Raw genomic sequence first — 26,776 nt, forward strand, 5'->3', positions numbered from 1 at the left:
TTCCTGAATGGCATAATACTTGTAAATTTTAAGAATCTTTGTTTGTATGGTCAAAGTTCTTAAATTTTAATTTATTTTACTTCAGTAGTAAAATGGTCATAAATGGATACAGATCAGTAAAAAGTTACTGTCAGATGAGCACAGAACATCTGGCTTTAGCAATACACTCAAATCTCAGGGGAGTTAGGGCTTTGGTGGAACGGCTGTTACCATTTTGCTATTAAATGATATCATGGGAATCTCGTAATGATGTTACAGTTATCAGTTTTTGCTTATTATTACTGATATGAATGTATATGTAAGATACATTTCAGAATGTTGGCACATTTATCACATTTGTAATTAACTGGAACGTACAGAGCAATTGTGCTTTACTTACCATGCACTGTCTCTGCTATGCCATCACTTTATGGAATGTACCAGGCTGAATAGTCACATGAATTATTTATAAAATTCAGGTTTGTTCCATGGTAATTCTTGAAAGTGGGACTTTTTTGTCATAGCATACTGCTGCATTACTAAACCAACAAAAATTAAAACACATGTGAAGCTGTATCTGCATCTACCATAGATGCTGACTTTAATTAGGAAAAGAACCATGAGCAGCCTGTACAATTTTGCCCTGGTTCCATTAAAATGCAATTCCTATAAAAATGACCTACAATTGAAGAATTTGTGTTAATGTCAAAAAGGACAATTTCAGTCTAATGTCCATTTGCCCATCTTTAGAAATAGTGGATGTAGCTCTGTGACTTTAAATGAAGAAAAGCAATCTGCATTGTAAAAGTAAGTTGGGCATACTTGTGTTTTATTCTAAAGTGTTTGAAATGGCCCGAGGATGTAGCTGTGAGAGAGGTGCTGTGTTTTGTAAGTGTAAGCTTGTGCCCCTGCTTCTGAATGTGCATGCACCATTGTTAATATGTTCCTGCCAACTCAGCTTTGAGCCTGTGGAAAAAAACTCTAGGTAGCAGGCCTGATTGACCACAGGGAATTATAAGAAAAGGCTTGGATTGTGCCATACGACAGAGGCTGGATATTCATGCAAGATTAAGGCTTCTGAGTATTAAGCTTTAGTTCACAGCACGTTAGATTCATCCATAATTTATTTTGTGTGTGTGGTGGTAGAGTCTAGTTTTGCAGGGCAAAATGATTAAGGGTTTCCATATCTATCTAATCTCATGAATATTTGCATATAAACCACAAACACTCAGCCTCATAAGAGAAAGCTTGTCATTTTCCTTATACCCTCCTTATAAATTAGAATTTAAAAAAACACCTGACATGAATAGCATGAACAGCCGCCATGCCTTCTAAGAGATGGCTGAACAGTATAACCCTCAAACCTCACACCACGTACCTTTTATGCCTTATCTATGACTGAGGACCTTGTCTTGCCCTTTAAAGCACATGGTACTTTCACATTTTCAAATAAGTTACTGGGTTTGGATCAGCTTAGTAGCTACTTCTCAGCACTTTTTTCTTAAATGCAATTATATAAGAATCTGCATATAATACAATGTCCTTTACCAGTTTCAGAAACACACTGTAGATCAAAGTTTGAGGGGGTTGATATGAAACATCTACAAATTATCCAGTTATCTGTCCATCGTCTAAACATACTTTTTGAATTATAGGGCAACAAGGAGCCAGAACCTATCCTAGCAGGAGCTGACACAAGAGAGGAACCGACAACTCTGGGCTGCATGCCACTGTATAACAGAACACAGCTGGCCATATGGAGATGGTTTACAATCAGTCATTCACCTTCACCTTACTGAACATCTTTCAAGTTTAAACTATTTTGGACATTGGATGTTCACACATAGAGTGATCAGGGTGGAAGTTAAACCCAGGGACCTGAAGGTGTGATGTAGCACCCCCATGACATACTTCTATACATTATCCATTCATCATCCAACCCGCTATATCCCATCTACAAGGTCACAGGGGTCTGCCGGAGCCAATCCCAGCCAACACAGGGTGCAAGGCAGGAAACAAACCCCGGGCAGGGCGCCAGCCCACCGCAGGACACACATACACACACACACACACAATTTAGGACACCTAACCTGCATGTCTTTGGATTGTGGGAGGAAACCGGAGCACCCGAAGGAAACCCATGCATACACGGGGAGAACATGCAAACTCCACGCAGGGAGGACCCAGGAAGCAAACCCGGGTCTCCTAACTGCGAGGCAGCAGCGCTACCCACTGCGCCACCATGCCGCCCTCAACACATTGTTTTATACTAATTGTATTCATAAAAAATTCTTAGAAATGTTTTGAAATCATTTCAGTTTTTTTTTGTCCAGCGCTTCCTGATTCACGGTTACTAGAAAATACCCCCCTATGATACACTGTCCAACTTGTCTTGATGTCTAGTTATGCAAGACACTGAGTTTTTTTGTGCATGAAATTACATCTTATGAGAACAAACCAATAGGTGACTTCAGCAAAAAAGTAAAGGATTAGGCTTCCCACTTTATGCTGTTGGGTTTTTCAGCTCCCAGTTATCATTAATTCTCAGGTCCTCAACCCCTACATCCCCTAGTTTTGTTGTGATTTGCCATAGCAATTGTGTCTCACTCATTTCAGTTTTAAATACCAAAGAGAAATAACATAAAAGAAAACAAATAGAAGAGAATAAATAGAAATAGTGTAGCAGACTGAGTCACGACTTGATTTTACTGTGTAACTCTTGATTCTAAAATAACGCTGAGAACATTGATTCAGAACTGAAAGTACAGGCTCTGTTTATAGTCAATGTACTTTAATGTGATTGTGAGTTATTGAGGGTGATGTCCAGGAGAATAAATTGAACTTATAAAGTGTATGTTAAACCACACCATGTTGTATTTGTTTGGTGAAGGCAACAAAATTAAGTTTTGTTTTTGATTATTCATATGACCAGAGTCGTCATGCTCCGTATGTCACAGGTACTGATGGTATAAAGATGGAATTTCCATGTTTTAGTTTATGTTAGTTGGATAAACAGACAAGTTTGGAGTAGTAAGTTTTCTAAACAAGTAGGTCAAGTGCTCGTATTTTGAATATTTGCATAAAATGACTTTCATCAGCATACAGCACACCGCTTTTAAAATTAGATAAGGCTAATCTAGCTTGACAGTGAATGGACAAATGAGGCAGTCTGTGTGGACAAACATGACAAATGTTTGCTTCAATAGAAATGAAAACATTAATTTAATTGAATCACCAAAGATTAATAGTAATCGTAAAATATGATGAGATGGTTACAATAACAAATAGCAGCACCATACAGTACATGTCATTGCAAAGATTTCTGGTCTTATGGTTGCAATGCTTGCAAACAGAAAGATAACAATCTGGATTTGAAAGTATAATATTTTGATATGTGGACATTCATGAGTACTCACATCACTATTACTCCCCTCTCTCAAGTTGTAGGTAAGGTCATGCTGGATCTCCCCGATGAATTTCTGGGCATACTCAGGATACAACCTCAATACCTCACGCAGACCCTTCAGGCTGATGTACTGCAGATCACAGTATGTTAGTGCCTTCACATTGGCATTAGTCTTGATCACTTGCTCCTTCGCCAGGAAGTCTGAGCCAATCAAATCCCCCTTTCCTGCAAAAAGAGAAACAATTCTACTGATGTGACTACAATCAAATGTGAAGTAAAGCAAATCTAAAAAAAGCACCTTGTAATCCTCCTCTCTTCTGAGTGCTGATTAATTAATTTGGTAAAAATGCATTGTAACGACTGTTGTTTAATCAAATAAAAAATAAAAATACATTAATGATAAAAATTAAAACCATAAAATAATTACATGCTAATTTCTCAGGGAAAGAATATTCATAACCGATGTGTAGATAATACATCTTTGATTTAAGGCTTCACAGAGTCCCCAGATGCAAAATGCATTTGATAAAAAATTAACAACAGCAGTAAAAAAATAAAACCACATCACAGTACATCTGACTCTAAAGTATAAATAAGTGGAATGGTCTCCTCTCTGTTGTAGAATATGCCAGGTTTGTGATAATCTGATGCCTTTTCAACTTTTTTGGGTCCACTGCCCCTTTTGGCTCCTAAACACTACCTCAGCTTTGCTGCCCTTTTGATAAGTGGTCTGCAAAAAAAACGGAATCCATCTGGTTGCTATATCTCTGTTATATGCCATTTGGTGTGGGATTTGTAAAAGCTGTGCTAATGTTTCTGATGTGCCATCTGTTGGAATGAAAAATGCAATTCATTTCATTACTACATGCATAACAAAATGCATTCCAGTAAACATTCAACTCTACATTGATTACTTAGATTTCAACTCATCTTATAACTCACTAGGTGAGCTATTCATATCTCTAAAATATTGTTCAGAAATGATAGAGAAGGGCCAGAAACTAAGAATCATAACAACAGCATAATATTGTAGAAAATATGTACAGAAAAAATAACAAATGATCAAAAAAGGTGATAAATAGAACTGATTGAATATTTAGTGCTACTACCCCACAGCTGCAGAGTCCTGAGATCGAAACCTGGCCTGGTCACTGATGGTGTAGAGTCTGCACCTTCTCCATGTCAAAGTGGCTCCTTCTTTGGGGTCTCCAGTTTTCTTGCGACATCCCAAAAGTCTGCAGATTAGTGTACTTGCTAAATATAAGTGAGAGCTGGGGTGATTGTGAATAGGCCCTTTGATGGACTGACAACCCATCTAGGGTTGGATGCTGTCTTGCACCAGGTACTTTCTGACTTTGATGTGAATTGAGAGCATTCAGTAATGGAGGGATGTATTCTACATACAAGTCATTGTGTTCTGTCATGTTTTCGCACCACGTACATAATTTGGTCCTGCCTTGTGCCTAATCCTGCCCCATGACATGATTAGAATAAGGGGATTTGAAAAAAGAATGAATGAATGAATGGCATCCTGCACATGCAAATTCGCTTTACAAACTGAGTATATTCATTTACATTAAAAAATACAGTTGAACAAATAGATTAAATAAATATTCGAGTATTTTTCAGTTAGCTAGAAACAGTAGACTGCAAGAGGCAGTTGAATTAAAATGAGCCCTGTGTAGAGGAAAGCAAGGAAAAATGTCACATTTATAAGGTGATAAAATGGCCTTTACAGATAGCACTGATGAATGAAGAAAGGAGAAAAAAATCACATCATCATTTGCCATTAAAATTAACCAACAATGGTAGTTTTTGTTTACACAGAGCCTTTAGTTCACTGGAATAAATAAAAATGATTATTTGTGCACACAGTCCTGGGCAGCACATAGAAGTGGCTATTGCCTCTGAAATGTTTCAAAAATGTCTTTGTGCATGAAGTAATATCAGAATTAACACATTTGCACTGTTTAATTTCTTTGTCAATGTGTGATCATCTTGCATCGTATCACAGCCAGAAAAATTAATCTGTAGTCCCTTATTAAAATGATACCCTAAATTTAATAGCACTTTAATAGCAATTTAAAGTTCAATAATCAACAATTCATCTGTCAGCACCTAGAGCGTACACCCATGAATCTCCCACACTGCTAATACTCATGAATCCCATTACATCAGCAGTAACGCTGTCCGCATCAGCAAACCCCACATCACATTTTTCCAAAAGCAATTTCTAGATAGGCATTTAGTCTTAAAGGGATATTGTTTATGTGGAAAGGCCCCAGCGTTTGAAGACCCTCAGTTAGACAAGGCAGGCATAGTATATATACTGCTGAGTGATGCCATCTTAAAATTAAACCTTCTTGTCTTCCCTTTGTTTAACAAATAAAACAATTAATTCAAGTTCTATCATGTATGGGTGCTTTAATTGAACCAGTCAAAGACTTATCCAGTTTGCCTTGTATTGTCATCTTAAATTCCGACATTTTCAACAATGTTCTACAGAACAGCCAAGCCTGTTCATGAAATCCTTTTTCCAATTAATTTCTTTACATTCTAATGACAGCCATCTACTACTAAGTAAAGCTCCAGAAGAGCTACCAGTCGACTGCTCAGGGGAGTTAAGAGAAAATTGACATTATGATGGATAGAATTCAGAAACAAAGGTCACCTAGAGCTGTAAACCACCCACAAAATATGATTACGTTCTGGGAAAAAATGGATTGAAAACAAGTACACATAAGGGTTAAAAGAGAATCTTTGCAATTTAGCCAGTCCATCAAACAACTATACACTTTTTCAAAATAAAACTTTTATGTGTTAACATACAGTACATTTCAATTTTGTATTGCCATTGCTTTATTCCTCTTCCTATTTTTATGGTATTTCTGATCATTTTGTTCATTATTGGTGTATGAAGTGCTGTGTCTTTAAGTTTTCTTATGTTCTCTGTTCCTTGTTGGTGGAGTCCCAGAAGACGGGGCCACCCTGACATCACCACGCCTGAGCCCACCCTCAGGCTATTTTGGTCAAAGAAGAAAGAGCATTCTAGCATGGTGAGTGTAAAGTTGGGAAGGCGTTCTTGTAACTATTGTGCTTTTCTAGGTTGGCGATTCTGGCTTGCTTCATTATTTTTGCTTTATATTTTGAGAATTCAGATTCTGGATGGGGACTTTTTCGTTGTGAATTGCCTTTTGGGCACATCTCTTTGCCTTCTTTTCTTTGAATATTTTTCTATTTTTGAAGAAATATTTTTATTGATAAAGATTATTTTATGGATTGTTTTTACAAGCCAAAGGTTTTTGTTACACTCTACTTTCCCTTGGGAGACATCAAAGTTATACTTTAGAATTGTTAGAGGCATTTTGAATTTTATACAGTACATTTGTGAGAAAACGGCATTTGCGACTCCTGACGGACTCTATGAATTTACAAGACTCCCGTTTGGTCTTCACGGGGCACCTCTAACTTTTCAGCGTATGATGGATCAGATCCTACATCCTCATTCTGAATATTCCGGGGCATACCTTGACGATGTCGTGATTTTTAGCAATGATTGGAAAACACACTTAGAGCGGCTTCAAGCCGTTCTTGAAAGCTTGAGACACGCTGGCCTTACTGCTAACCCTAAGAAATGTAAACTAGGCATGTCCGAGACTCATTACTTAGGCTATTCTATGGGCAAGGGTTTACTTAGGCCACAATTAAGGAAAATAGAAGAAATGCTTGTTTATCCGAGACCTGGGACACAGAAACAAGTACGCGCCTTTCTGGGACTCGCTGGTTACTACAGAAAAGTCATTCCAAATTTTGCACATAGAGCTGCTCCTCTTACAGAACTTACTAGAGGCAGAAAAAAACGACCTATCTTGTGGACAGAAAATTGCAAACGTTCTTTCAACGATTTAAAAAAAGCATTGTCTTCTTACCCAGTTCTAAGGAACCCGGATTTCACAAAATATTTTACCTTGCAAACAGACGCGAGTGCATTTGGTGTGGGCGCAGTCCTGTCACAAATTTTTGATGGAGAGGAACATCCAATCACATATTTGAGTAGGAAATTACTTCCTAGGGAACGCAATTATTCTACAATTGAGAAAGAATGCTTGGCAATTAGGTGGGCTGTGGAAGCGCTTCGCTATTACTTGTGGGGACGAAACTTCACTTTGGTAACTGATCATGCTCCACTTCAGTGGTTGTACCGACAGAAAGATACAAACTCTCGTGTAATGAGATGGTTTCTGGGTTTACAACCTTACAGTTTCACAGTAAAGCACCGACCAGGTTCTGAACAAGTCAACGCAGACGTGTTATCACGACTAAATGAACCTGGTACAGAGAGTCGCTTGATTCACAGGAGTGTGAATAAAGCTGAGGGGAGGTGTGAGCTGGAGGGTTAATCGCACCCCAAATAGATACAGACGCCCCTGGGAAAACCACAAACCCTGAAACACTGACTACCACCCTCACATTGTTCCTTATCCTTGCACTATAACGCGTAATACAAGCCTCGCGCGGTACTCCGCCGACTTATAAGCCTTGCGCAGCGCCTGTCAGTTTGGGAATTGATTGTTTGCTTTTATCTCTTTCTGCTCCTAGCAGAACTGTCATCTCTGACTTGTCATGGAGCACGTTTAAGCTCATGTGTTTGCAGTGTTTGAATAAAAATCCTTCTTGTTTCTACGACCTCCTGTGTCTCTGTGCAAATCTGTGACCCAAGCGTGACAATACATACACATATAGACATATAAACAAATATACAGTAATCCCTCCTCGATCGCGGGGGTTGCGTTCCAGAACCCCCCGCGATAGGTGAAAATCCGCAAAGTAGAAACCGTATGTTTGTATGGTTATTTTTATATATTTTAAGCTCTTAGAAACTCTCCCACACTGTTTATAAATATTCTCCGCACAGTTATACAGTTAACCCTTGTTTATAGCAGTTGATCCGCTCCAGACAAATAAATGGATTTCCAAGAAGTTGGATTCTTTATTTATAAATCTAATATTTTCGCAGTTAGAGCATTGAAAACCTGTTTACGACCTTCTAAATACGTTTTTTAACATTAGAGCCCTCTAGACATGAAGTAACACTCTTTAGTCAAAAGTTTAAACTGTGCTCCATGACAAAACAGAGATGACAGTTCTTTCTCACAATTAAAAGAATGCAAACATATCTTCCTCTTCAAGGTGCGCCGTCAGGAGCAGAGAATGTCAGAGAGAGAGAGTAAAGTAAACAATCAAAAATCAATAGGGCCTTTGCGTTTTTAAGTATGCAAGCACCACGATAAAGCGGCGCAATGAAGGGATCAATGTGAAGGTAGCCTTTCAGCATTTTTTTACAGGCGCGTCAGTACCTTCTAAGCAAACAGCCACTGTGCAAAGAGCCTCTCTGCTCACACCCTCTCCGTCAGTAGCAGATAATGGGGCTAATCATAAGTCTCCCTGATGGTATTGCATGATGGATAAGTATCTGCCTGTATTTCTCACAGAGAGTGAGACACAGAGAAAAGCAAACAATGAAAAATCAGTACGGTCTGTTAGAGCTTTTAAGTGTGCGAAGCAGCGCGCGGGAGGCATATCGTATAACATTGAGGAGTTTTATTTAATATGTAATACGTGCTCTGATTGGGTAGCTTCTCAGCCATCCGCCAATAGCGTCCCTTGTATGGAATCAACTGGGCAAACAAACTGAGGAAGCATGTACCATAAATTTAAAAGACCCATTGTCTGCAGAAATCCGCGAACCAGTGAAAAATCCGTGATATATATTTAGATATGCTCACATTTAAAATCCACGATGGAGTGAAGCCGCGAAAGTCGAAGCGCGATATAGTGAGGGATTATTGTATACATTCTCAGTATAGTATGAGCACACACCAGAATGAGTAAAAAGAAAGAAACACTTCTGATTTGGCAGTCACAGCCCCAGTGAGGCATTGTGAGGCAATATGCAGACATATTGCTTGCTGTTGGTATAAACGAGCCCTCATCTTGACAGACTTCTGCGGAATGATTCATTGGCTGAAAGTCCTCAGCGTTAGTGTGTCTGAGTGAGAATGTGCAACATTGTTCATAATGGCACTGAGTTTTCTTTTCATTCTGTCCTTTGCTGCAAACTCAAAGTGGTCCATAGTGTGTCCCATAACTGAGCATGCCCTTTTAATTAGCTTGTTGCATCAGTGGGCTATCTTGAAGTGATGTTACCAGCCCAACACACTACCACACTGTAGAAAATTGCACTGTCCATCAGAGTTGTAGAAGGCCACATTAAACAAAGACAGTCTCCTAAGGAAGAAGACCATGCTCTGCCCTTTCTAATATAGTTCCTTTGTGTTACAAGACCAGTCCAACCTGTCATTGACATAAACACTTGTTTATTAGACCACCTCTACATCCACTCCCTGAATAGTGACTGGGCACAGAGGCTCTTTGGTGTGGCAAATATCAATAATCAGTTCCTTGGTTTTGCTAAGGTTTAGTTACAGACTGTTCTTTCTGTGCTAAGAAATAAACTCCAGCTGATTCCTATACTCTGCCTCATCCCCCTATCAGTCAATACACTCCATAAATGCAGAATCACCTGAGAATTTCTGCAAGTGACATGACCTGTTGTTCTAGTGTCTCACATCCGTATCAGAAACAGAATCAGAATCACAAACTTTATAGCCAGTTTCCCCATTTCTGGCCCTGGTGTAGGCTGCAGCCTGAAGTAGTACTGGGAGAGCTGACTGTGTTGAAGTGAAGTTTGTCTGGGCAGACCAATAGAGACCCTGGCCTGCTCTGCCGCTTATTTGAAGGACCCATACCCTCTTCACCACAGTTCTGGCTCCAAATCATGACAGCTGGAGAACTCAATGCTTATGATTATGACTGCAAGGTTAAAAAATAAAAGAAACAACAAAAAAATAAAATATGAAAAGTTACTCTTTCTAGTCCACAAAATGCACAAAGCTGTGAGTATGTAAATGTATGCTGATCAAGAAGCCAGTTTCAATTAAAGTTAGTGTTGGTACACTTAACCTACAGAATAAAAACTAATTAATATTACTTTCACTAACAATCAAATCCTTAATAAGCCTGCAGTACTCAAGGTTAATGAGTGAACTCAGACAAATGGGAATCAGTGGAATCTTAGTATCATAAAGGAAACCACAATCAGTTCTTTGACATTTTAAACATAAATATATTAACAGATGTTTTTAATAAACTGGAAGATGGTGAATGGTAGCAATATTAAAAAAGTCACATAATTTTAGCCAATTAGCCTCACACCTCTATCATGCACTAGCCATCTAAGGTCAAAATGTAAAAAAAAAATATGCATCTGCAATATGTATTTGAATGCATAATTCCTTGGGGATATTATGGGTCTGGAAAAGATAGCTACTTCAGATCTTGAAGAGCTTTACTGCTACTCCAAACAAGTCCAAAATGAACTCAAGCTATCTATGAAGCAACAGATCAAGGGGATATTAATAATGCTGAAGCTGCCATACAAGGCCTCAGTGCCAAGGTTAAGTCTGGGCAGCTAGAGTTGGTTTCACAGAGGAATGAAGCAGGGCATATTTAATTAAGATTCACCAATCCACCTGCCACACATGCCTTTGGAGATTTAGGAGGAAACCCACACATACATGTGCAACACAAGCTCAACAAGAAAAATAATTGGATGTTGGTTTTAAACTCGGGATGGTGGATGTATGAGGTGGCTGATCTCTTCACTGCCCTACTAAGCCACTCTATTTGAAACTTTGTTACAAATATAAAGCAAAACAATCATTAGGTTATTAATTATTTCACACCATTTTTCCATACTTTGTGATACTGATCAGATTTTTTTGTGTGAGAGGTTTTAATATTTGTTCTATGCACTTGTTTTGATTCATCTGCTTCTTGGTACATACAAATGTATTTTTTTTTTATTTTAACAATAAATACAGTACTACACTGTAAGCTCTGTGTAACTGGACCACAGCATAGTGAGAGTGGCAGTCAATGCTTAGTAGATATTGTATGTGTGTTAAGCAGAAGACAGCATTCACAAGGCAGGTGACATAAAATTGTATGGTGGGCAGTTAGTTGTGGTACAGTTCTTGAAATAGGGTACCTGAAGAACTGAGTGTGGGAAAAGAGAGGGACAGAGAATTGTAGAAAAGGACTACTCAAGTATTTAGACAGCTATAAATGTTAATAAAAGCTGTAAATTCATTTGGAAACAACAGTTATTCTCACATAGCTCAAAACTGGAGAGGATACTTACATACTTAAATTCTTAGAGTTAACTATTTATACTTATAATGATGCTTAGTTGACTCCTACCATGTCAACTGGAATGGCCAGTGATGAGTCCACCTGAGACCACCAGTATGAGCTGTCCATAACTGTTGACCAGGTAAGAAGACAACTGATGTTACACACAGGAAATGCTGTGAGACTAGGCAGAGTCAGTCCTTGAGTTCTTCAGGCCTGTGCTGACCATCTTTGTGGTGTCCTCTGTCACCTGTTCAGTTTGTCCCTAGGGCTCCATAAAGTGTACTCCTGTCGAAAACATTCTGCATTGTTCCTCTTCCAAAGAAGGCAGGCACCTCTTCACCTAATAACCATAATAATGCCACTTATGTCTCACATCATGAAGACCTTTGAGAAATTGGTCAAGGACTATTTGTGTCCTCTTGTGGTAGACTACCTGGACCTACTATAGTTTGCCTATCAAACAAAGATTGGAGTGGAGGATGCAATTATCTATCTGCTCTAAAAGGTTTACTCTCACTGGACAAAGCTGGTGGCACTTATTATTATGTTTCTCGATTTCTCCAGTACATTCAGTATCACCTTTCTGTTAAGCGGTAAACTCAGAGATATGCAGGTGGATGAGCCTATGGTGTTCAGGATAACGGACTATCGGTCAGGCAGCTTGCAGTTTGTGAGACTCAAGGACTGTGTAAGCAACACTGGAGCACCACAGGGAACAACCCTGTCACCTTTTCTCTTCACTCTGTACACGTCCGATGATACCAGCAGGTCATGTCACATGCAAAAAGTCTTTGATGACTTTTCGTACACTTATGGGGTGATTTGACAAGGGGGATTACTGTAGACAAAGTATAGGAGTCAGGTCGGGAACTTTGTTTCTTGGTGTAGAAGTAATTGTGTGCAAATTAACATCAGTAAATCCAAGGAATAAAGTTCAGTCTGTCTAGATGATCCATAATTCACTCCTCCAGAGTGCTGGGGCGCTAGTGGAGGTCATCCAATGTGGATGGCCAGGTGTGTTGTGATACCAGCAGTGGTCACTGGATGCCATGGTTATAAGCTACTCCTAGAAGAGGTTTGAAGCCTCCATGAAAGCACCAGATCACTGGGTGGCAGGGCTTAATTCAGTCTATCTAAGGTGAACCCCAGACTAGCCCCTACTAGTGAGAGATGCTGTCAGCCATGAGTTTCTCTGGGTCGCATATTTTACCAGTGTCTTCATCTTAGACTTTTAGAACAAAATCTTTCTTATTTATCACAGAGACCAAAATAACCTCTAATAGTCTAAATGTTGGAGTAACACACAGTGTTTAATGAACAATCTGTTTTGATAACTTAATTCACACTTCTAGTACACCACTTATCTTGCTTAACAGAAAGGGTCATAAGCCACTTGGGTGGGTGAAATATCCTAAAAATGATATTAGAATATTTCAAGGAAGTTTGCAATAATTAAATATACGATGATTTAAAAAAAATACTGAAAAATGTTCTATTGGTGATGTATCTTGCAGGCTGCAGCATTTATCAGTGTAAAATCTTCAGTAAAAGTATAAAACATAACATATAAAAACATACATGCTTAACATTTTAGTTTAACAATAACAATAACCTTGTAACTCTTCAGGAACCTGCACAATATTGTCACGTAATACAACTGACCTCAAATTTTAAGTACAAATGTAAACAAACAGCAGCAATCTAAACAAACCTTCAGTCAAAATGTAGGCACTTACTACTTATAATAATAAAATAAAACTGCTGTCAAGTCTTAAATAACAGTTGCCTTGCATCCCCTTTTTTGAAATATCATCAAATGAGGTAGAATATCAGTGCTGGAACTGTTACATTGCCTCTAATTTCTTGTGTAAACATAAAATGGATATATCATGAAATGAGGTAAGTTAGGAAGTCAGTGCTGGAGCTGTACAAGTAAACACTTAAGAGTTAACAAGCCATCCTACTGGCAGACACAGCACAGTCAGAGCTTTAGATTCTTTGTCTGGAACACCAGTATATTCAGTGATGTTGGCTTAAGAGCTGATCTTTGACAAGTTACTATATTCCCTCCAGTGCAGAACAGTCTCTCGGAGGCAGCGCTGATAGAAGGGGTGCATCAGTATTTTCCACCTAAACAGCTGATCTGAGGAAAGTTCACTTCACACGGTTTCCACCACTGCTTCACAAATAACTGATATTTTGTACCGGGGTTGACCATGTTAACTATAAACTGAAGTTAATAAAAATTGGCTCATGTATCCATTGTATGCTACTCTTAAAAAGTATTCTGACAAGGAACACCTTTTATACTTTATTTCTAATCAAGTTTTCGGTTAAGGTAAGACATTTTTGTGTGTGTGAAATTTACAGACTAAAGCTGACTTTCTCTGGAGACTGAATTCGCTTGTGATCTCATACCTGGGTATTTATTAGTCCTCTCTCATGCTAACAGGAGATCCCACGCTTAATCAATAGTTTGTGCATCTGACAGTGTATGAGTGTGTGTGTGTGAGTGTATGTGCATGAATTTTGGGGGTAGTTTAACTACAAAAGAGAGTTAATTATCAGTTATTCATGAAGTAGGAATATTCTGATCATTCTGCAACCCTGGTCTCTGAACAGCATCTACGAGAAAACTACACAACTCCAGTGTTCCCCTCCATGAAGAGGATTGTCTTTTCAGCAAACAGGACTCTTATCCTTCCTGCTTCATACATCACTGGCAAGGATATCTTTGAAAAATATTGTCTACCTGGGATGTTATATCATGGGTTGAGCTTTTTAATCATTTGCTTAAAGCCTTCCTTTTCCACCATTTGGTTTGATGTATAACCACATCAGTCATTTCCATCCAATGTTTGCTCTTTCTATCATATGCAGTGCAGCAGCAAGTGCTCCAGTGACTTTCAGTTGAGTCATTTGTTCACTTCTTTGCTGCACAGCTGCTAGGATCTCCTCACGTGCCTTCTTAGCCTGGTTGTACTGGACAGTGAGTTTTTGCTTTAAGTGGTGAAACAAGTTTGTTGTGTTTCCACCTTTAGCAGTAACAGTTTTCTTGAATATTTTGCAAAGTATTATGCTTTGTTGAATGTCTGATCTCTTGTGGCCAAACCACTTCCATATTATTGAAGTAGGTCCCTTTTTAGGTACTAAATTGTCATCGGAGGGTGACGCGCTGCTCTTGCTCTCAGACATGTTTGGGATTGCGTCATTGTTGTGTGTGCTAGGGTAAATGTAAGTGCAGTGCATTGCTATGTTGTTGCTATCGCAAAATGATACTTTTTTTTTATCATGTGAAACTTTATACTGGTATTATTGTGGATGATATGATACGGCATAGCCCTATAAGCCACCCACCATAAAGCAAAGTTACAGCTTCTGAATGATTACTTCAAGTTGAAACTTTTTCTGTCTTTTGGATGGGTAGAGATGGAGATATTTCCTCCAAATAAAATGTAGTGCTGTATGTCTTACTGTTCTGTAATTTGTTCACTGTAATAAAACCTTAAGTCACATAAATACATAAATATAAATGGAAATACTACATTTACCAGGGAGCACATTGCTGTTGTGACTGCTGTATACTTAATTCTTTATGAGCCCCAGACATACCTGTACACTGAAACAAGAGCAGCAAATAATGCTAATGAGATATAACAATTTAAGGACTTTTTCCTCTACAGTGTTTTTAAGCAGTATGATAATTCAAGTTTCTCTTGTACAAAGCCATAAATAAAATGTTTTCACATTGAAAAGTATTTATTTCAGTTGCTTCTTACCCCACAAGAGATGTAGAAATATGAACAAATTCTGTCATTTTTGTGTAATATATGTGTATGAAGGGCAGTGTCTAAAACAGGAGACACATGACTAAGAAGTGACTATAAGGCCAGTGGAAAAGATTGTTTACAGAGCCAATTGAAATTGGCATCAGATAAAAGCTCTATGGCTGGCAATACAAGCAAGCTACTGCACATGTTGTTTTACAGAGTTATAGAGTGCATGTGGCATATCAGCTAAGCACTGTGCAGCTATTCATCCAGGGTGCTATAATCTAACTGGTTGCAATGAATGTCCCATGCAAGCTTTGTAGGAGACAAGTAAATGTTTTGTCATTACGTACTCTGTAGGTATAGATACTGATATAGAATGGCTAACGTAAGTGGATGGGCATTGTTCTGTTAGAACCTGCAGTAAGTATCTGTACAATATTCTCATTGTACTGTCATGTGGTCACAATTGGTCTAACAAGCAGCAGAAAGATGGCACCCCACAAAGTGACCCATTCTGCTATGCTGGTGCCATTCAAGAATGCTTTTTTGGATGCAACTATTACCCTTGTTGTCTCTTTCATGTCTTCCTGTCCATTGGTCATCAGCAATTTCAGCATTGCAGAAAATGGCCAAATATCTAAACTACCCAAACCCAAGGACAGCCTGGATCAGTATATTCAGTAATGAACTTTGTGAATGGGTTTCATCTTAGAAAGTCCTGAGCCTATGGTCTGAGGGTTTAAAAGGGTGATGTAGGCAGGGCAAGGCAGTACAGTGGTAGAGGTATCCAGCTTGATCCAGATTTACTTTGATTAAAGACATTTATCAAAGATTTATTTTAAAGCTAATCACTGTTACCTAGAGACTAAACCAATCCAATGGCAAATGGACATTTCTTGTTCTATCCTGAACAATATATTTACAAGTCGATTTACAATTGCATGATTAAACTACGTTTGTTGCAGGGAATATCTCTATCCTTACTGAAAACAACATAACATTAACATAATTTCAAAGTCAAGTATAAAATAATAAACATAAGAACGACCTTGTCATCTGATTTTGTCAAACAAAACTATCTACTATATGAGACACTACAGTCTGTGTGTGTGTCCAATCCCTGTGACCAATCTGATTGGTCAGCTTGGCTTTTGTGTGATTGATCAGCTTGGCTTTACTGATGTGATTAAAAGAGGTAGTGGGAGTGTTAGGCACATGAAGAGAAATGACAGGAGGGGGCACAGTGAGAAAGATGCCTTCAAAGAAGGAAGGTATAAAAGTGAACAGGAGGCAAGATAGGCACCTCCAAAATAATGACCGAGACTGAGAGCAGATTTTATGGAACACACGCGAAAGAGGGAGCACCAGTAAAGAGAGGATCAGACACACACGAAAGAACACTAAGGAAAGGCGCTAAAGATACATGTAGGGCAAAAGATAATAAATATTTTAAAAGTTATTCTATTATCTATCTTTGACAGGTAGCATGGATAGTATATTATAATTATTAAACACACCCTGTTAACCTTAAGTGTGAGGCAGCATTTCTCGTCTCCATTTGACAGCTGATAGGTTTCCAGTGGACCTTCATACATGCGCCTTTTGCTCCCACAAGTTTTTTGTAACCAATTTTTTACCGGTCTTGAAGTGAATACAGAGTGCAAGATATAAGAAAGGTAACATAACATCAAGAAAAAGATAAACAATAAAACAGAACTGTAATCTGCCAGCTCTCACCCAACCTCAACCCTCCCATAAGAGAAGGAAAAAAAAAAAACAATATAAGATATTCCTATGCCCACTTTCTGAAGCAACTTTCATCCAGAAGAGAAAAAGTAAGAAAAAAGGACAAACAAAAGTTCCATATATTAAAAAGAAAACATCCTGCAGCAATTGCTGTAGTCTTTGACCAATAAAGCACTATGCTCCCAATTTGAAATCATTTTGTCATAACCATCATTTTTCATGCTACTGATGGCATTAGTGTAATAAAGGTAAACAGAAGAAGACCTCCAAGCATTAAAAATTGTACTGGCCAAAATTTTCCACCTAAAGACCAACAAGATTTTGGCAGCAATTGAACATAAAGAATAACTTGTTGATGAAAAATAGAAAACGAAAAGGCTTATAAATCTAAAAGCAGTAAGAATTGAGGAGAGCAAGGAAGAGTTATAGTCAGAATATATTGGTAGTATAATAGGAGATACAGTAAGTGACCAGAGAGTAGCCACAGATGACAGGTACAGAAGTGTGGATGAATAGTCACTTAACACTTTGGTAATTAAATTTATAAAGTGGGTGAGAATCAAGGCCTAGTGATAAACACAGTCTAGGAATAAAATAAGACCTGTGAATCATATGGGCTGGAGATTTGGATTTTTCCAGGCAAGCTTAACATTTTTAAAAATAGTATGTGAGTACATGGATTCAGCTAAATGAAGGCCCGATGCCCATTTCTATATTATCATGTGGAAGGACATAAGTAGAAGAGTCTGGCTTAACGGAACTGGATGAAGAGCGAAATTGCATAAAAGATGCATTAGCAAAAGAGCAGAAAGACAAATTCCACACATTCTTTGGACAGATGTGAGATAAGTGAAGGAGAAGGAAGACGGAATGAAAAATATTGAGCGAAGAGACCGAGACATAAGGTGCCCCAATTCATCATACAAGATACCACAGTGTTGAGCTTCAAACCAGAGATACCTAGCTTGAAAATAAAACTGCTTGACCTCTCCAGTATTATGCATTTTATTAATAACCATTGGTGAATCTGAGATAGCAGCGGCTTACCGCGTACATGAATCAAACACCGTTAGACCCAGACCCAGATCTTTTATAGTTTGTTTGAACGATTATCATTTAAGCTAGAGGTGATGGCATTCCTCAGAAACAAGGAAGATATTATATATGAACATAACCACATTCGTATCTTCCCTGGCTTCTCTCCAGCAACAGCTACTAAACGCGCTGCCTTCTACAACATTAAACAGTGGTTACGGCAAGCCAGCGTCAAATACAGCCTCTTGTATCCGGCAAAACTGAAAGTGGAATGGCAGGGTCAATTCTATGTCTTCGCTAGCAAGGAAGAAGCAGAAAAGGAATTAAGAAAGCCGATCCCAGGACTATTCTGATACATAATAGTGAGTCATGGTGGTTAATGATAAAACAAGGATTAATAATCTACTGTCTGATCTATTTGTTTAAAATACGGGTTTTTATCAGCATATATTTTCATTATTACTTAGTATTACTAGGGCGCTATCTGTTGTGACGGACAGCCGGGTCCCATGCCCGGCTGGGACACCTCTGCTACATACGTCCCGGGGGAGCCACCATGGACAGTGCAATGCCTCCCCCGGGGCGCCTAGCGGCCACCCCTACTCCCAACCGGTCTGTGGTGGACTCCATGCCCCATGGAACCATGGGGGAAACTGAGGACCCACGGCCAGGGAGGCTGCCCCCAGGCACCCCGGGGGAGGCATTGCACTGTACATGGTAGCTCCCCCGGGATGTATGTAGCAGAGGCGTCCCGGCCAGGCATGGGACTCGGCTGTCCGTCACACTTCCCCTCCCTCAGATGAGGCTTGTGGGGTTCATCAGCCTGCCCCGCGAGGGCCGGTCTTCTCCAGGATGGGGAGTCGGCATCCCTGGTTCCACGGCTGTGCCTTGTGAATATACAATGAACAGGTCTGGGGGCGTTGCCCTGATGTCCTTCTGGACAACACTGCCAGACATGGCCACCGCGGCCACAGTTAAAACATTGCCGACCCCCTCCAGTACGGCCCCGGTATGAGCGGAAGCAGGCAGGGAACCCCTACCCCTTAGCCCCCTCCGAGGAGGGCCCGTGACGGTTCCGCCCCTCTGCAGTGCAGCCCTCCAGCGGCCCCAAGCTGTCAGGCATACACTGCGTCTTGTAAGGAGGTTCTGGTTTCCTCTTCCAGTTCCTCCTCTTTCTTTGGGACGCACTGGTGGTCTGAGTCCCCTTATGGGAAAAGGAGGGACCCCACACTGCCTGCATCCCTTTGGACTGCTGCAAGACCGGCGCTGGCAGTCAGGGCGGGGTTGTTTGGCAGCCGGTTTCCACCTGCTGCCTCCCCGCATGCTCGTCCGCCCCGCTGTCAGTCATCGCAGCAGCCTCTCGTGTGGTGGGTGGGTCCGACTGACAGGCAGTACTGACCAACACAGCTGCCGATGCGTTCCGCCCCCTTTTCTCTGTGGTACCGGCTTCGCTTACCTGCACCGCTCTGTCCTGCCGGTGGGAGGCTGGCCACCCGCCGTCACGAAGCCATTCGCCAGGGTTCCGCACGGGCAGCCGAGCTTCTTCTCCAGCCCCTCCTTCGCTTCCTGCAGGACCTGAAAGACTTGCAAGAGGGACTGTAGGGTGAGGACAACGGATTTCACCTCCCCTATAGCCCAGGAAATGTTAATAGAGGCGGCCGGCGGTGGATTTGGGCTCTCCTTGTCGCCCCCCGCCGACCTCATGCCAACAAGACCCTGTAGATCCTCCACGGGCCCCTTCGGGTAGTCCGGAGGAGAGGGAAGGGAGTCCGTCAGCCCCGCCTGCCGATCCACCTCGGCGGGTGATTGACACACGCCCACCCCCTTACCTGGCTCCTGAAGCTGCTCCGGCTCTTCTTGCCGGGACACCACGCTGGGAAGCTCGTCCGGGCTGTCCTCCCCCAGCCACTGGATCAGGCTGAAAGGGAGACACTGCTCTGCCTCACTCTCTCCCGAGCTGGCGCCGCCATCACGCCAAGGACACACGTCCCCCTGCCCGCATCGGGTGCTTCGCCCCTCAGCGTCCAGGAGGTAGGACGATCCACATGCGGAAAGACACACCCGCGGCCCATTACCTACCTCCGGCTGCAACCCGTGCAGCGGACTAGCGTGGCGGCGCCCGCCAATTGGCCTCTGTGTCCGCCTGGCTTTATTCTTCCCCATTCCTGGTGCCGGCTTGCGCCTCCTGCCACGTGTGCGCGCTTTGCCTACCTAGCGCTGTGTCACACGTGCTGGCTAGCGGCCCCTGCCGCGTGAGCGCGCTTCAGTGTGCTGTGCTGCCTGCTGAGCTTGCCTGTAGCTGTGTCGGGAGCACGCTCTCCATGCAGCCAAGTCGAGCACGTGCCTCGCGCTGTTACTCTTTGCTAGGCCGGGTCTTACAACAAATTTTGATGCAGGTTCAGACCCAAATGGACGAACCGGGATCCTTCCGACTACGCCAGTTGTAAAAGGCGCTATATAGCGCCCGACCAGGCAAAGACTACGCAGAGGCACGTGTACAAAACACAGGCTTTATTGTTTTTCTTCACCGTGTATGCATCGCCTTCCCGTGACCCACAGGCAATACACAGTCCCAAAAGCACCAAACAAACTACAACCAACCCTTTCTACCACCACCGCTTCTCCCAGGCAACCTCGTCCTCTTCCTCCCGATTCTGGCCCAGAATGGAGGGAGGCTGCCTGCTTTATAGCCCACCCGGAAGTGCTCCAGGTGCCTGACCAGCTGGTCTTAATTGCACCTCCGGGTGGGGCTGGTAAGTCGTTCATTGTAGCGGCTGACTCTCCGCAACACCCCCTAGTGGCCACCCCATCTCCCAACCGGGCTGTGGTGGACTCCATGTCCCATGGAGCCACGGGGGAGACTGAGGAAGGACCCACGGCCAGGGAGGCTGCCTTAGACTATATTGGTAATAGATATCTCTATCTTTTAACCCTAAAACGCCACTGCATTGGGGCTTGTTTTGCTTTGGACGTGCTCTGTCTCTGGGTATGTCAGAGGACTGGGACTGTGTGAAGTGGGCTTTAGACTCACTTGGGCATGCAAAAATGGAGGGTGGGGGTTAAGGGGGGGAGAGAATAAGAGCAGGCTTGATCTATACCTAATCTATCCTCAATCTTTATAATTATAACTATCAACGTAATAATAAGCTGCATGGCAACAACTCTTGGGGAAATAGGAAATTAAGACCTAAACTGTCTCACTTCCAGTTAAGACTATAAAATGACATCAAAAACTCAGAATCAGTGTCTCCATGATGGGACAGTTAACTTTGTAAGCTGGAATGTTAAAGGCCTGAATCACGAATTAAAGAGAAAGAAAGTACTCTCTCACCTAACAGGTCTAAATGCTAAAATAGTATTTTTACAGGAAACCCACTTACTAAGCAAGGATCAGTTCCGCTGCAAAAGACTGGACTGGCCAAATGTTCCATTCTAGTTTTACAAAGAAAACTAGAGGGTGGGAATTCTCATACATAGAACAGTACCATTTGTAGCATCAGATGTAATATTGAATCCTGAAGGGAGATATGTAATGGTCATGGGAGACTTATCTAACTGTAAAATGATTTTGATAAATGTTTATGCACCTAATGTTGATGATAAGGAATTTATACAAAATTTATTTGCATCCATTCCCAATCTGAACACTCATAAAGTTATAATGGCTGGGGACTTTAATTGTGTTCTAAATCCACTTTTAGATAGGACTTCCTCCACAGGGGAACGCATCTAACACCGCAAAGATAATTACAAAGTTTATAACTGATCACAACTTATCAGATCCCTGGAGGTTTTAAACCCAAATTCAAGAACATATTCTTTCTACTCACCAGTACATCATTGCTACTCAAGGATTGATTACTTCTTTATAGACAATAACTTCTTGCCTAAGATTAAATCTTGTAAATACGATGCTATTGTTATTTCTGACCATGCACCTATGATCTTGGAGCTGAAATTACTAAGCCCCATACACTCACCCCAGATGGCCTCAACCCGCTTCTATTAGCTGACGAGAATTGTACTGAATTTATATCCAAACAAATCAAATTCTTTCTAGAGACAAATACATCCCCGAGATCTCTGCAGGAATACTCTGGGAAACTCTTAAGGCCTTCTTAAGAGGACAGATTATCTCATATCTTTCCCACAGAAATAAATCCGAAGCCAAGAAAGTAGCAGAGATAAAAAGCGAAATTACTAAAATAGATGAAGAACATGCCAGACTACCAAGCGAGACTCTACATAGAGGAGGCAGGCTCTACATTCAGAATTAAACCTCTTGACAACTAAAGAAACTGAACAACTAATTTACAAATCCAGACATCATTATTATGAACATGGAGAGAAAGCTAATAAGCTTTTAGCTCAACAAATTCACAAGCAAGAAGTGCAACGCAATCTCGTAATCACTAACAAACGGAGATAAAATCATGAACACAAAAATATAATGCACACTTTCAGAGACTACTATAAATCCCTATATACTACTGAGTTTAAAGAAGACAATATACAATCTAATGCATTTCTGGATACATTACAGATACCACAAATAGACGCTTTTAGTGTGGAGGAACTTGATAAACCTCTGCATTATCAGAATTACTAGATGCTATAAAGTCACTCCAAGGTGGAAAAGCAGCAGGCCCTGATGGCTACCCTGCAGAGTTTTACAAGAAATTCTCCGCTCAGCTAGCTCCCTCCTATTAGCAACATTTACAGAAGCCAGAGATAACCAATCTCTTCCACAAACCTTTGCCAAGCACTAATCACTGTCTTTCCAAAACAAAATAAGGACTTATTACAATGTGCATCATACAGACCAATTTCACTTCTGAATAACGACGTTAAAATACTCTCTAAAATCATAGCTAGAAGGATGGAGAAAGTGCTCCCTCGTAATATCACAAGACCAAACTGGATTTATTAGGGGCCGACACTTATCTTCAAATCTTCGACGCCTGTTTAATGTAATATACTCACCAACTAAATCAAACACCCCAGAAATATTATTATCATTGGATGCAGAAAAAGCATTCGACATGATTGAATGGAAATACCTTTTTACTACATTGGAGAAGTTTGGGTTTGGCCCGAACATTTGTGCATGGATTAAATTACTGTATACTAACCCAGAAGCTTCAGTTTGCATCAATAACATTTGCTCAGACTACTTTAAACTAGAACGTGGCACTAGACAAGGATGCCCTTTGTCACCGCTGCTGTTTGCGATTGCCATTGAACCACTGGCAATACATTGTCGAAATACTGATCAGATAAAGGGGATTAGCAGAGAAGGACTGGAACAGAAAATCTCATTATATGCAGATGACATGGTACTGTATATATCGGACCCAGAAAATTCTGTGCCTGCAGTCTTAGCAGCACTCACAGAATTTCAAAAGATCTCTGGTCTCAGAATTAATCTGAATAAAAGTGTACTCTTTCCAGTGAATTCTCAAGCATATAATATTAGATTAGACACCCTACCTTTTATCATTGCAGAACAGTTTAAATACCTAGGGTAAACATCACAAGTAAACATAAAGCTCTTTATCAACAAAATTTGCGTCTGCATGGAAAAAATTAAACAAGACTTGCATAGATGGTCAACCCTTCATCTCACACTAGCTGGAAGAATTAACACTGTTAAGATGAATATTCTTCCTAAGCTCCTTTTTATTTCAAAACATCCAATATACATTAATAAATCATTCTTTAAGCAATTAGATTCAACAATAACCTCATTTATTTGGAATTCAAAACATCCACGCATCAAAAAGCGACCCTACAAAGACAAAAGGCAGAAGGCGGCATGGCTCTACCTAACTTCCAGTTTTATTACTGGGCAGCAAATATACAGGCGATAAGAACCTGGACACAAATAGAAGAACATACACAGGCTTGGACCGCAATAGAAGTAAAATCCTGCAGTACTTCTTTGTATTCCTTGCTCTGTGCTCCAATAAACACACGTTATCGGCAATACACTAATAACCCAATTGTGCTCCACTCACTTAGAATCTGGAACCAATGTAGAAAGCATTTTAAGACGGAGAAGCTTCTATCTGTGGCACCTCTGCAAGAGAACCACCTCTTTCAACCTTCACAAACATATGCAGTTTTAATATCTGGAAAAATTTGGAATTAACTTGCTTAGAGATCTTTATATAGACAACGTCTTTGCATCCTATGAACAATTACATTCCAAATTTAACATTCCAGCTACACATTTCTTTCACTATCTTCAAATCAGGAACTTTGTTAAACAGAACCTTCCAGATTTTCCTCATCTTGCACCCTCATCCATGCTGGAAAAATATTGCTCAATCTCAAGGACTTAGACTCCATCTCTACAATATATAAAATCATTTTACAATCCCTTCCTTTCAAAGATCCAAGAGGACACTGGGAAAAGATCTCTCAATTAACATATCAGAAAAGGAGTGGAAAGTAGCAATGCAGAGAATTCACTCGAGCTCCTTATGCGCAAAGCATACAATTATACAACTCAAAATTATATATTAAGCACATCTGTCTCGACTAAAACTCTCCAAAATGTTTCCAGGGCATGATCCATCCTGCGAACGTTGCAGCCAAGTCCCAGCCTCACTGGTCACTTGTTCTGGGCCTGCACCAAATTAACATTATTCTGGACAAAAATTTTGAATTACCTGTCAGACAGCCTTGGACTCACAATCCCTCCTAACCCATTAACAGCTGTGTTTGGGGTTCTTCCAGAGGGTTTAAAGTGGAGAAAGACAAACAAATTGTGATTGCATTCACTACACTTTGGCACGCAGACTTATTCTGATAAACTGGAAGAACCCAAACTCTCCTCTTTAAGTCAGTGGGAAACTGATGTGTTATATTATTTGAAATTGGAAAAATCAAATACTCAGTTAGAGGATCTGTACAGACTTTTTCAAAACATGGCAGGATCTAATCAGTAATATTTTAAAATAAGCTCATAAAGCACAGAGAATTTATTAATTTAGGTATGTTTACAAGCCTTAAATTTTACACGTTTGGCTTGCTCTCTCTCTCAGGGTGGGGATCGATCTGTTCTTAACCAATTTTTCTTTTTGTAAAAACTTGATTGCTTTGTATGGATTGCAATAAAATTAATAAAAAGAAAAAAAAAAAAAACATTGGTGTGCTGGTGTGTCACCATGGAACCAACCAAATACGTTTTTCAACATTCCCAAATGGCTGAATGGCATATGGAACAATGGAGCTGAATATATTAGTTGCCTTGGTTTTAAAAGTATCAAAAGGAAAGTCACATAAAGAGTATGGATGTGTTACATTCACCTAGATTTGATGTCTGTGGGGCAGAGATGACGGTGGGACTGAGTGCAGAACAAATGACCAATGAAACCGTTCGAAGTTTGGTAGTAGAAATGGCCCGTCTGCTCTGGATAAAGTCAGATGAGGTAGGCACACATACCACAGAAAGGCAGAAATGTCAGACTTAATGTCTCACCAGGACTTAGGGGGAGGTGGGAGTGGAAGCATTGAACTTAGAATTTTTAAATGAGGAAAGATGTTCATCTTAACAATAGTCAATTGGGACTGGAATGATAATGACATGTTGATCCAGGTGTAAATATATTACCTAAAATTAATCATAGAGCAGAAATTAGAAGGAAAAAAATAATATTTTTCATGGTAAAAGATATTATAAAGCCTATAAACTTAACCGTAGGAACAGTTGAAATTCATAAATGATGGGGAAGGGAATCACATGCATTATGATTTTTCCCAGTTAACTTTACAATCTGACAGAGCTTCTTACTAGATTGAGTACAAAGGGAAAGTCAGAGAATAGATTCCCCAAGTATAACAAGACATTGCCAGCATATGATAAAATCCTGTAATACTGTAAGTATTATGCAAAACAACAGGTGTAAACAACCTGGAAGTGCACAGAGCTATAACTAATGACTTGAGAAAGTGAACAAAAAGGAAGAGAGATCATTTGTAGCCCCCGGGGTTGCCAGGTTCTTAAAAAATTATAGTCTAAGGTCAGCTTAATGAATTTGCTCAAAAAATACCTGATTTGGAAAAAATAACACACCTGAAAGCGGGGGGCACTGCCAGAGTGAGAGAGGGTTAGGTATATACTATCCAAGCCAGGTTCTCCTCAGAGGTATGTTAGAGTGATAGAATAAGTATATACCATTACAAAATGGGTTGGAGAGGAGTCCCCCTAGGAGATTTTACAACAGTCTAAAAATTTTTATAAGTATGAACAGGGAGATGGTTTGAAAAATATCTAGCAAAATGCTACATTACTAAGGAAAACACAACCCACGAAAGCCCATTTTTTTCCTCACAGACACCAATCAAAAATAGCCCAATTTGTTTGGTAAACTGTGGACATTACAACACTAGTCAACCCTGCTGGACACTGAAATGGACGAGTCATTTTATAGTTGGTGAACAAGAAGGCACTGGCAGAAGAGTACCGAGTTTGAATAATGCCAAAAAAAATATGGTCAGAATCCCTCTGTTTCTAAGAATTTCCATAATCATGGCCAACTGAACCTTTCAAAAGCATCTGCACTGAATGAAATAA

At 40.3% G+C, this 26,776-nt stretch overlaps 1 protein-coding gene across 2 annotated transcripts in view; it reads right to left on the bottom strand.

The window, feature by feature from the left end:
• Window positions 1-26,776, bottom strand: part of kcnh3 (potassium voltage-gated channel, subfamily H (eag-related), member 3) — a 605,399-nt gene that overhangs the window by 47,363 nt on the left and 531,260 nt on the right. For both annotated transcript variants that reach the window (XM_039756314.1, XM_039756315.1), the window contains one exon: window positions 3,396-3,610. In XM_039756314.1, the coding sequence (XP_039612248.1) occupies window positions 3,396-3,610 (215 nt within the window). The remainder of the gene's footprint in view (window positions 1-3,395; window positions 3,611-26,776) is intronic.

The sequence above is a fragment of the Polypterus senegalus genome, chromosome 6, assembly GCF_016835505.1.
Source record: "Polypterus senegalus isolate Bchr_013 chromosome 6, ASM1683550v1, whole genome shotgun sequence".
Lineage (NCBI taxonomy): Eukaryota > Metazoa > Chordata > Cladistia > Polypteriformes > Polypteridae > Polypterus > Polypterus senegalus.